Genomic DNA, 12,476 nt, shown 5'->3' with positions numbered 1-12,476 from the left:
TGAACATTTTAACAAAGATGAAGAAAGTTCTTACGGGTGTCGAAATACATAAGGGTGAGAAATTAGTGAGCAAATTTTCCTGTTTGGGTGAAATAACCCTTTAACGAATCACACTCCATAAAGACAGAGCATATTTAGGCCACGCCCACACCTGGGGGAAAACAATCCAACACTCTCCATTGACTTTGTATTGCGTGAAGTCTTTTCTTACTTATAACAAGAAACAGAACAATGTCTAAAAGCTGATATGTGACAAGGTGTGCAGCAAACAAGCTAAAAAACACAGAACTAAGTTTTTATAAGCGGTCGATCCCAAAAAACGAGCGTTTAAGGAGACAAAAGTGCATAAAGGCAATAAGACGTGAAGCTTCAGCGGGAAGAATGGGTCAATTTTGGGATCCTGACACTCAGTATGTCTCAGTATGCCTACGTGTGCAGTAAACATGTTGTCAAATATCCAAATGTCAGTTTTATATATTATATTTCCTGTCGCTGATTACTTTCCCCTCCAGTGGGCGCAGTTCTCAGTGTAATATAACAAGTCGCGCTCTGACTCAAGTGCCTGTATCCACTTTTGTGTCCTTAAAGGGGCGGTGAAACACTCAGTTTCAGTCAATCTCATGTCAATCTTGAGCACCTATAGAGTAGTATTGCATCCTTCATATCTCCGAAAAGTCTTTAGTTTTATTATATTTATAAAATAAATATAGGCTGTACCAAGTCTTTCCGGAAAAAAACGAGCTGGAGGCGTATCGTGTGGGCGGAGCTAAAGAATGACGAGCGCGCACAAAGCGGTGACGTCCTCAAGCGTGGAGAAGAAAACGTTCCTCTAATAAACCACGGCTATCAATCAGATTCAACTAATACAGATATGATCCAGAATCAGATCCGGAGGCTGAAATAAACTGAACAGGAGAAGCAGCAGCAGCAGGACGTCCGTCTCTGTGGTGTGGACTGTATTTAGTGACCTGTCAACATTTGTGTGTGTTTACTCGCAGTTTATGAGGACATGATTCGGTTTATGGACTATTGTATGCGACTAAACCTTAGCAGTAGCAAGCAAAACGGTTTTGCACGTCAGACTAGTGTAACGTTATACAGAGAACAACAACGGAGTCCGTTAGCGCATTTGAATGACGAAGCACGCTTTGTGAGAACGCTAGGTTTATGTTTGGGTGGTTTTACAATAAACAAACTGACACCTATAGTGGTCAGCTAAACAAATGTATTTAAACACACACCATAGATCGCATGCTCCATTGATAAATGAACTAACGTTATACACGATCGTGTTGTTTACTGATGTTTACTCACGCGACGATAGCCAACAACACAGACATTTGAAGCAGTTTTACTCACCGCCTGTCTCCAAAGCAGGACCGAACCTTTATCGCTGGGACCGCTCCGTCAAAAACACACTTCTTTGGTGACATTGTTGATTTGGTGAAGTCCTGACAGCAGTGACCGTGGAGATCCACTTTTGCGACACAACTGAAGCGATGTTGTGAAGCTTCCCGTCATTTCTGCGTTCAAATCGGGTCAAATGCAGCGCTGCCTTCCCAGAATGCTGTGCTGAAGCGTTGAAGTCGCTTGACGTCACCCATAGAAATAAAGTGGAGCGCGACCCGTCAGAAGTGTTCACGGACGAGTGGATCTGCAGCTGAGAGAGTGTTTATGGGCGTGCATTTCCTCTCTCGCTCTAGTCACGCGCGCACCCTACCGGGAGAAGAGCCCGTACGGCCCATACAAGGACCTTCCGCTCTATCGACGTCAAGCCGACCCATACTCAAAAAAAACTCTCCGAAACTTGTGAGAAACCGGAAGGAGTATTTTTGACACAGAAATACTCCATCAAACGTCCAACTTAGTTTTTTAAACATTGTCTATGTTTAGGATGGGAATCCAAGTCTTTAACAGTGTAAAAAGCTCAGTATGAATGAAACAGCATTTCACCGCCCCTTTAAACGTTCATTTTTTGGCTCAACAGCTTATAAAATCTTCTGGCTTTTTGTTCCTGGGTTTTTTAGCTTGTTTTCTGTACACCTTGTCACATATCAGCTTTTAGACATTGTTCGTTTTTTGTAATAATTCAGAAACGATAAGGAGGCCGCTTCCCGCAATAGAAAGTCAATGGAGACGGTTGGTTTGTTTCCCCCCCGGTGGGCGTGGCTTTCACATTATGACGCGTGTCGCTCTGTCTCTATTAGGCCTGATTCAAAATCTCTACAACAGAGGTGATCATGAGATTAAATCTTACTTACTACTCTCTTCTTCGCTTGTCTCTGCTCTCTGTCTTCTATAGCAGCTGATCTGAAGGGAAAAACAAATGAATTAATATTTCACAAAAAACAAGCAGATGGTGATGAATGATTTGTTTTATTTTTAAGAATTATAGACTGCGGAGTACAATGAACCTGGTGGGTAATATAATAAAAACCATTCACATCCTCAGCAGTTTCAGATGAACACTCATAAGCATCCCGTTTTACAATTTAATCTTTGTACTTATCTGTAATTAAATATATTTTAGAAAATAAAAAAGGCACAAAAATATCAATGCCAATCTAATGTTGCCATAGTTAGCTCTCAGCTCAAGACAAAGTACATTTATGTTCATAACAGTTATTTCAAACTTTTCAAAGATCATTTACCTCAATACAATGAAGTCACATTTCTCCGGAAATCAGAAATAAACAACTACATTTTGCAAATAAAAAGAATGTTAATGTAATCTTGTAACTTACATGTTAAAATGACTTAATTATGCTTTCTGCCGATGCATTTTATAGTTGTTTTAAGACAGAAAAATGTCACCACATCACTTTTAAACAGATTCATCAAAGTCTTTACAAAGGGACCTTATATATTATGATCACCCAGTGCTGAAGTTGCAGATATCTAACATTAGCTGGTGTCGGTATCATGATAACTGTTATCACTGTTAGCTAGCAAATGCATAGCAGCCTAGGAAAACACTGAACAGTGAGCTATTTATGCAAAAAGCAACTAAAACTTACCAGTAACTTCTGTGGGCAGTATCTTCATCTCTTCGTGTCTGCTTCGATTAAATGTAGATTTGAAAAGCTTGGTTCTGATGGTCAGATTGAATGTAGTGTTAACGTAAGCTGAAAACAAAAGAGAAGTGCTGTTACAATTACATTTTGTGTTAGAAAATACAACTGGCACAAAAAGTAACGTTAAGTAAATACAAATCTTACCTGGAGTCAAAAAAATAATGAGAGCTGTACGTTACTCTCCGATGAAAGACAACTTGCCTGAAGAAAACTTTCAAAAAGCTTGTTGAAAAAAACAACAACAACTAAAAAACATCGCCACAGTAATCCATATGAATCACATGGTTTCCTCCAAGTCCTCTGAAGAGACACGATCGTGTTTAAATTTAGATTTGTTTTATCGCATTCAAGCAACACGCACAAACGCACAGCATATCTGATCATCTCTGAGGAGAGCTCATTATTATGAGAACCAATCAGAGTCGTTCAACGGCTCTGGAACCAATCAGGTTTAATCATGTGTGGTTTGAATTTAAACACAAGAAAAAAACGGGTTTTTATTAAAGATTTATAATTTATGATCACTGTCAGGCCCGGACATGTGAGCGTTTATTTTTTTATTTTTTTAATAATTCTTATTTTATATTATTGCTTTTACTAAAGTAATAATTTTCGAATTCGGCATTCAATAAAATTATTATTAATAATAAAAACAAATAAATCCCGAATCTGTTAGTCTGGTCTTGACCGGCTTGCCTCAGCCAGACGCGCGGGCAGCACCCGATGATGGAGAAAGCGGCAGGTCAAGCAGAGAGGGAAAGGGCAAAGAAAAAGAAAAAGAAGGCACTCAAAGAAGAAGCAGCAAAACGTTGCAAACTTACTGACCTGTTCAGGGCTTCAAGTGAAGGTCAGTTTTATCTGTAAATACAGTTCTTTTTTTCTGTGTTAAATTAGTATTGAACTGCTAGCGAACGTTAGCGGTAGCACCCCTACCTACTATCGCTAAAAGAGATGAATATTATTTAGTGTAAAGTTACATTAGTAATTTAGCAGACACATATTCACATTATGTAATATTGATAGGTACTGTGAACAGGGAGGAGCAATAGTCCAGACAACAAAAGGACAATGCTTTTCCCATCACTTCGGAAAGGCATTTACTTTGAATAAAAATGAAGAAATGTTCCAAAAGCAATGTGTTCGCATATTGCATAAGTTTCCAGTCAACTCGCTCCTTGTCCAATAAAAACAACCCACATAATCCGTCTTCTTCATGAGTAATCTTCCTTTATTCTTGATTTGTTAATAAATTAAGCAAATATAATAAATATTATCTTAAATCCTAAATATTACGGATGCAGTAAAGAAAAGCTGCGACTCCACTCTCTTCCGCATGATTTACAGTCGCAATTCTTAAAGGGCCAGTCTACAATTTTAACATGCAACATATTTTAATGTAAAATTAGAGAATAATTATCTAAAAAGTACACACAAATAAATAAAGTGTACAACCTAAACACAAACACTTAAAGACTGAAATGCACCACATAATGTGCAATATTTGTCAGTGAAAATAATTAGGGATAGGTGTCCCATTAAGGCTGCATTCATTTAATAATTTGAATTAATATAATCATTTACACGTATTATTAGTGAATCATGTTAATGTATAACAATACTGAGGTGCAAATATTATGTTTCTGTCAAAAAGTATAAATTGCATGTTATCACTATTTACACATATTGCAAAGAACTGCTCCTTTTATATGGTGTAAATCTAATCTATTTTCACTGAAGCTATTTCACTTTGTAAATAGTATCTACAGCTTTTTTGTTTTGGGAACATGGGGGCTCATCAGGACTGCAGTGCAGAGGGCCAGGAGATGGTGCATTGGCCTGGATCTTGTGCTATGCCCCTGTAGATACTGTCAAAATATAGTTTATTACTGAATACATTTGGACATTTATTTATACAATTATGGGTGCGTCTCAATCAGCTAACTAGTTTGGTAGGAAAGGCACTGATCAGGGAATTAGTCTGAGTCTTAAAACTTTCCCCCCTTTTTTTAATCAAAAGAAGGTGGAGATAATCATCCTAGCACTCGCTGTGGTGCAGTGATCACTCATCAGATTCAGCCAGGCAGAGAAAAAGCTTTTACATATTGTAGGAAATATAGTGTTGCTAAATTTGGGATATTTAATAAAACAATTTTTAACTTAAAAACATAAAAACAACATTTGGTCTTTGTAGGAGCCATAGTTACTAGTTTATTTAATTTTTTATCAATTTGTTTATTTAAATATAATTTTGTTGTTGTATTATTAATTGTTTATTTCTTTGAGTGTGTGCCCTCTATAGGTGAAGTAAATGTTTAAGAGGATAGGCCACCCCTGACAGGAGGGGGGCGCTGGTGCAAGAGCACACAGTCTTTTGACCGTGCACATGGAGAAAGCCTGAAAGCGGCCTTGCAGTTGTTTGTTTGTTTTATGCTACAATGCATCTTTATTTTGACTTAATAAACCTCAGTTATCGTTAAGAAACATCAACACGCCTCTTGGGTTCAATTCATACTACTTTGCACGCGTCCGAAATATTGCATCATCACCTCTCACAGTGGCCAAGAAACAAGAGACAAAACTGGAAATTTGAAGCTTGTTTTGCCGCTACAAAATGTCAAAAGACTTGCTTTGAAAATGGAATAGGTTTGAGAAGAAGAGGATTCTTAAAACTGAACATTAATGGAGGTTTGAACTGTTTGAGACCACATGGCATTGGAAGCAGCAAACAAAGGAAACTTCTCAAAGAGGTATGTGCTTGTGGAAAAAACATGCTGAGTTAAATTTGAATGTTATTGGAAAGACTTTCAAGTTTGCTGAAAACTGTGGATGAAATGATTAATTTGATGGAAGAGTTCAAAGGTTTTAATTAATGTGATTTTTAAAGTGAAATCAAAGGAAATTTGAAAAGTTTGTCTTCGGAAAGAGGAGATTTGCATGTTTGAGACAAAATGGATGAGTCTGATCTAGAGCAATCACCAAGCTCAGCTCAAAAGGACTTGAATGAGGTTGCTGCTCGTTTGAAAGCCTCCAGAGCAGGCAAGATGGCACACCTTACAAGACGAATGAATATTATTAACTCTTTGATGACTGCTGCTGAATATCTTGAAGAAGTAAAGGGAAACATGATGAAGTTCAATGAGATGTTTGTTGAATTCAAATCTCTTCAAGAATCATATGTACAAGTGTTAAGTGAAGAGGACAAAGTTGAAGACCTGAAAACCTGGTATGAACCAAGAATGATCCAAGTTGATATGTTTGTTTCTACTGTTGAGAAGTGGATGTCTACTATTCAAGAACCTGACTCTCAAACTAGTACTCAAGTTTATTCTGCTCTAAAAGTGACTGACCAGCTAATTGATGAAGATAACACTTCAGTTGTTGCATCTGTGCGTAGCAGTAGATCTAGCAGATCTAGCAGATCAAGTGTGTCAACATCAGTTTCAGCGCGCATCTGTGCAGAGGCAGAGAGGGCAGCTTTACGTGCCAAAGCCGATGCATTGCAGCAAAAACATGCTATAGAGACAAAAGAAGAAGAACTTAGAAAGATGAAGGAGATGTGGGAAGTTCAAGCTGAAATTGCAGCCAACACAGCAAAAATTGAGTATCTCAAGAATGCTGAAAACCCTGAAACCAATGGAGATGCAGTCACAAAAGATGCTATGAATGTGTATTGTGATGAGGTGATGAATAAAACTCCATCCAGTGCAACAAACACACAAGAGGTGCGTCCAAAGGAGTCTGCTGTTCATGCACAACTCTCTACTGCACCAAGACATTCCTATCCTCAGATTAGCAATGCAATTCATCAATCCACCTCTATGATTGCTGATTCGAAATCATCTGCACAAATCTCTCATACAACTCAAGCAAGACCACTACAAGGTATTCATTCAATGTCATCTAATATCACACAAGTGCCTGATCTCGCTACAGTTCTTCAAAGACAAAACAACTTGACTGACATGCTTGTGAAACAACAACTTCTTTCCACCTTACCAAGAGGAGAAATGCCAATCTTTAATGGAGATGTCCTGCAATACAGGTCATTCCTTCACTCTTTTGAACATATCATTGAGAGTAAAACTGATGATAACGCAGACAGGCTGCACTTTCTCATTCAGTACACAAGGGGGCTACCACAGGAGCTCGTAAGAAGTTGCCAACACATGTCACCGAGCAGAGGTTACCAAAAGGCAAAACAGCTATTGAAAGAACACTTTGGTAATGCATTTAGGATTTCATGTGCTTATATTGAGAAAGCACTTTCCTGGCCTTCAATAAAATCAGAAGATCCAAAGGCTTTACAGGCATTTGCACTGTTTCTTAGAAGCTGCTGTAATGGTATGGAAGACTTGGAGTTCATGGAAGAATTAGACACAGTCTCCAATATGAGGAATATTGCCCTCAAGCTCCCATACAAGCTCAGAGAGCGGTGGCGCACGAAGGCATTTGAGTTACAAGAGCAGAGGAGAAACAAGATAAAGATGGTAGATCTTGTCAGTTTCATTGAAAAACAAGCTAACATTGTCTCAGACCCAATTTTTGGGGATATCCAAGACTCAAGCCCAAGTAAAGGAAAGCCTAAAATCTTAGTGAAGCCCAAATCCAAAGGCAGTTTTGCGACCAACGTGCATGTGAACTCACCACAGACCGCTTCTAAAGATTCACAGCCATCATCATGTTGTCTCTACTGTAACAATGGACATGAGTTGATGTCATGCTTGCAGTTTGAAAAGCAGCCACACAGGGAAAAGATAAACTTCATAAGACAGAATGGAATCTGTTTCGGGTGCCTAACCAAAGCAGGACATGTGAGTAAAGACTGCACAAAACAGCTAACCTGCACCGTATGCAACAAACAGCATCCAAGTGTGTTACACATCACACCATTGATATCATCTAAACAAGTGAAGAAAACACCTGTGAGTAGTACACAGGTGTCGCTTCAAGATGGTAAGCATACTGGAGTCAGAAACTCTCAGAGTTACACAGAGTGTTTATTGTCAATTGTACCAGTACAGGTTAAAAGTTCTAAAGGAAGTAAGATACTGCACACGTATGCCTTTCTTGATCCTGGCAGCTCTGCAAGCTTCTGCACAGAGGATCTTATGAGGAAACTCAACATTACTGGAAGAAAGACCAATATTCTTCTTCGAACAATGAGCCAGGATAAGTCTGTGCCCTCGTACGTCATCAGTGGGTTGGAAGTCTCTTCATTGGAGGAAAATAACTTTATTCTATTACCAGAAGTCTACACACAGCAGAGCATGCCCGTTGACACCTGTAACATTCCCACAAGGGAAGAGCTGTCTAAATGGCCGTACCTGAGTCAGGTACAGTTTCCTAGGATTCCATCCAAGGTGGAGTTGTTGATTGGAAGCAATTCTCCCAAAGCCATTGAACCTTGGAAGGTCCTTAATAGCCAAGGGGATGGACCATATGCAGTTAAGACCCTGTTAGGATGGGTTATTAATGGTCCTCTACAAGGCAAAGGCACAGCAAACAGGGGTAGCTGTGATAATGTTGTTGTTAACAGAATTTCTGTCTCAAACTTGGAAGAAATATTGATGCAACAATACAACCATGATTTTAATGAGCGATCAAGAGAAGACAAGGCTGAAATGTCTGTTGAAGACAAAAGATTCATCAAGATTGCAGAAGAGTCAATCAAGTTGAAAGATGGACATTACACTCTTGATCTACCTTTCAGGAAACATGACACAGCGTTGCCTAACAATTATCAAGTGGCAGAACAGAGACTTAAAAGTTTAGAAAGAAAATTCAAAAGGAATGAACAATTCAGAGCAGACTATACTGATTTTCTAACAGAAGTCATAAATAAGGGCTATGCTGAAGTGGTGCCGCAACAAGAGCTGAAAATATCAGATGGTAAATTGTGGTACATCCCACATCATGGTGTATACCATCCGCAAAAGCAGACCATAAGAGTAGTCTTTGACTGTGGTGCTACCTTTCAAGGTAAATCCCTCAACTCAGAACTTCTTCAGGGTCCTGATTTGACCAGCACACTTTTCAATGTCCTCACCAGATTTCGCCAAGAGCCTGTAGCAGTTATGACAGATATCAAGGCCATGTTCCACCAGGTCAGAGTGTCAAGATCGGATGTTGACTTCCTGCGATTCCTCTGGTGGCCAGGTGGTGATGTCAGTATGCCTGCTGTGGAACATCGAATGCTGGTACATCTATTTGGAGCGGTCTCATCCCCCAGTTGTGCTAACTTTGCTCTAAGGCAAACAGCCAAAGATAACAAAGACTGTTTTCGAACTGAGGTAATAAGCACTGTTGAGAACAACTTCTATGTAGATGATTGCTTGAAGTCACTGCCAACAGAGCATGAAGCAGTAGAGCTGGTAAAAGACCTCACATCTCTCTGTCGAAAAGGAGGATTCCACCTCACAAAGTGGGTGAGTAACAGTCGTACTGTTCTTGCACACATTGCAAAGGAAGACAGAGCTTTGAATGTGAAGACACTGGATCTCGACAGGGAAAAGCTTCCTACTGAAAGAGCTCTTGGGTTGTTGTGGTGCGTGGAGAATGATGAGTTTAATTTCAACATCACTGTCAAGTGCAGATCCCACACCCGAAGAAACTTACTATCATTTGTGAGTTCGATATATGACCCACTTGGATTTTTGTGTCCCTTTACTCTACCTGCCAAATTACTTCTCCAAGACCTATGTAGGATTAAATGTGGTTGGGATGAGGAAATACCACAGGCTGCAGTAGATAAGTGGACAAAGTGGATAAAGGATCTTGATGATATACAAGATTTCAGAGTGGCACGTTGTGTAAAACCAACTGGGTTTGGAAAGTTGAAGCGAGCAGAGCTGCATCATTTCTCCGATGCCAGTGAACAAGGTTACGGCATAGTGAGTTATTTGAGATTAACCGATGATATGTGTGCTGTACATGTGTCTTTCATGTTGGGGAAAGCCAGAGTGGCCCCACTTAAGCAAGTCACAATTCCACGTCTAGAACTTACAGCAGCAGTGCTAGCAGTCAGAGTGGACATCATGGTAAGGAAGGCATTGGAGATAGATCTGAAAACCTCAACCTTTTGGACTGATAGTCAGTCAGTGCTGAAATGTTGCAAATGAGAATGCAAGATTCCACACCTTTGTAGCTAATAGGATCTCTGTTATTAGAGAAAACACAGAGGTAACACAGTGGAAATTCATCAGAACAAAGCAGAACCCAGCTGACTTAGCATCAAGAGGGGTGAGTGCCAGCACATTGGTGAAGTGCAAAGAATGGATCCACGGACCAGACTTTCTATGGAAGAAAGAAGAGGAATGGCCTAAAGAGTCCATGGGACCCATGTCTCTCTCTCTAGATGATCTTGAAGTTAAAAGGAACACCATTGTGTACAGTACTGTCATTAAAGACAAGGAAAATCCTACCTGCCAACTGCTTAACTACTTCTCAAGTTGGACAAAGCTGAAGATGGCGGTAGCATGGTTCTTGAAATTCAAGAAGATCCTTTGCTTGCTCAGTGCAAAAAGAAAAGAAATACAGGCAACCTGTGTGAATATGGACACTCAGAGCCAAAACAAGGTATGTGGTGAAATTAAAGCATTCAAGACATCACTTGGAGGGCAATCCATTACCCTGGATGATATTTTGGAAGCAGAAAAGGCCATTGTGGAGTTTTGCCAGAGACAAAGGTACTCAGAGGAAATATCAAGAATTGGAAAGGCATCATTTGTAGGAAAGCGCTTGAATAGATTCAGCAGCCTGTACAAGCTAGACCCTGTGATGGATGATGGAGTTTTGAGAGTTGGAGGAAGATTGGACAAGTCTGCAATGCCTGATGAGTCAAAGCGACCAATAATACTTCCCAAAGATCTTCACATCTCCACACTTATCCTTCAACATATTCACGAACAGCTTGGACATGCTGGCAGAAACCATGTTCTCTCACACTTAAGAAAGAAATATTGGATTATAAATGCCAATTCTGCAGCCCGCAAAGTTCTTTCTAAATGTGTGGTGTGCAAGCGTGTAAGAGGAAAGATTGGAGAGCAAAAGATGGCAGATTTACCAAAGGAAAGACTACGAGCTGATCTTCCACCTTTCAGCAATGTTGGCGTTGACTACTTTGGACCTTTCGAGACAAAAAGAGGTAGAAGTCAAGTAAAAAGGTATGGAGTCATTTTTACTTGCATGACAAGCAGAGCGGTTCACCTAGAAATGGCTCACTCACTGAACACTGATTCCTGCATTGACGCTCTAAGACGATTCATAGCCAGAAGAGGTCAAGTGCTGCATATCCGATCTGACAACGGAACTAACCTGGTGGGTGCAAACAGAGAATTACGGAAGTCACTTTCAGAATGGAACCAAAGCAGAATCCAGAAGGCAATGCTCCAAAGGGGAATTCAGTGGACATTCAATCCTCCATCAGCTTCACATCATGGAGGAGTTTGGGAGAGACTCATTCGAATGGTGAGGCAGATATTATGCTCTATTCTACAACAACACACCCTGGATGATGAAGAACTACAAACACTCTTTTGTGAGATAGAAGCTATCCTGAATAGTCGTCCCATTACCACATTGTCTGATGACCATCATGATCTGGAACCTCTTACACCAAATCACATTCTCCTGTTAAAGTCTAGCCCTACATTGCCACCTGGATTGTTTCAAAAATCAGATGTATACATCAGACGTCGTTGGAGGCAAGTACAATATTTAGCAGACCTGTTTTGGAAGAGGTGGTCACAGGAATACTTACCATTGCTGCAGGAACGTCAAAGATGGTTTACTGCTAAAAGAGGACTGCAGAAAGGAGATATTGTGCTAGTTGTGGACAGTTCAGCACCTCGTGGATCGTGGCCTATTGGAAGAGTAACCGAAGTTCTACCTGATTCCAAAGGACTCATAAGAACTGTTAAACTTAAGACAAAGACTGGTTTCTTGGAAAGACCTATTACCAAACTTTGCCTGCTAGTAGAGGATGCAGAAGATAAGGTCTGAAAAATAGAAGTGACAACTGAATAAAGATGAGTATTCATTTTTCTTGTATAGACACATTTGGCTCCTTTTACATTTAATTTATTGTAATTGATGCTTTAACCCTCAATTAGGGGCCGGGTGTAGGAGCCATAGTTACTAGTTTATTTAATTTTTTATCAATTTGTTTATTTAAATATAATTTTGTTGTTGTATTATTAATTGTTTATTTCTTTGAGTGTGTGCCCTCTATAGGTGAAGTAAATGTTTAAGAGGATAGGCCACCCCTGACAGGAGGGGGGCGCTGGTGCAAGAGCACACAGTCTTTTGACCGTGCACATGGAGAAAGCCTGAAAGCGGCCTTGCAGTTGTTTGTTTGTTTTATGCTACAATGCATCTTTATTTTGACTTAATAAACCTCAGTTA

General features: G+C 39.8%; 1 protein-coding gene and 1 long non-coding RNA gene across 2 annotated transcripts in view; both read right to left on the bottom strand.

Moving 5' to 3' along the window:
- The window catches only part of LOC137040803 (uncharacterized), a 45,264-nt gene that overhangs the window by 15,452 nt on the left and 17,336 nt on the right, over positions 1–12,476 (bottom strand). Inside the window, exon 8 of the mRNA XM_067416573.1 lies at positions 4,393–4,396. Coding sequence (XP_067272674.1) covers positions 4,393–4,396 — 4 coding nt within the window. The remainder of the gene's footprint in view (positions 1–4,392; positions 4,397–12,476) is intronic.
- LOC137039919 (uncharacterized) lies at positions 2,231–3,492 on the bottom strand. The gene is made up of 3 exons (XR_010897782.1): positions 3,219–3,492; positions 3,018–3,125; positions 2,231–2,310 (listed from the first exon to the last, which is right to left on the bottom strand). It is a non-coding gene; the product is annotated as an uncharacterized lncRNA (long non-coding RNA).

Source organism: Pseudorasbora parva, chromosome 14 (genome assembly GCF_024679245.1).
Source record: "Pseudorasbora parva isolate DD20220531a chromosome 14, ASM2467924v1, whole genome shotgun sequence".
NCBI classification, from domain to species: domain Eukaryota; kingdom Metazoa; phylum Chordata; class Actinopteri; order Cypriniformes; family Gobionidae; genus Pseudorasbora; species Pseudorasbora parva.
Note: the sequence above shows the minus strand (reverse complement) of the source record. Positions and strands in the feature narration are given on the sequence as shown.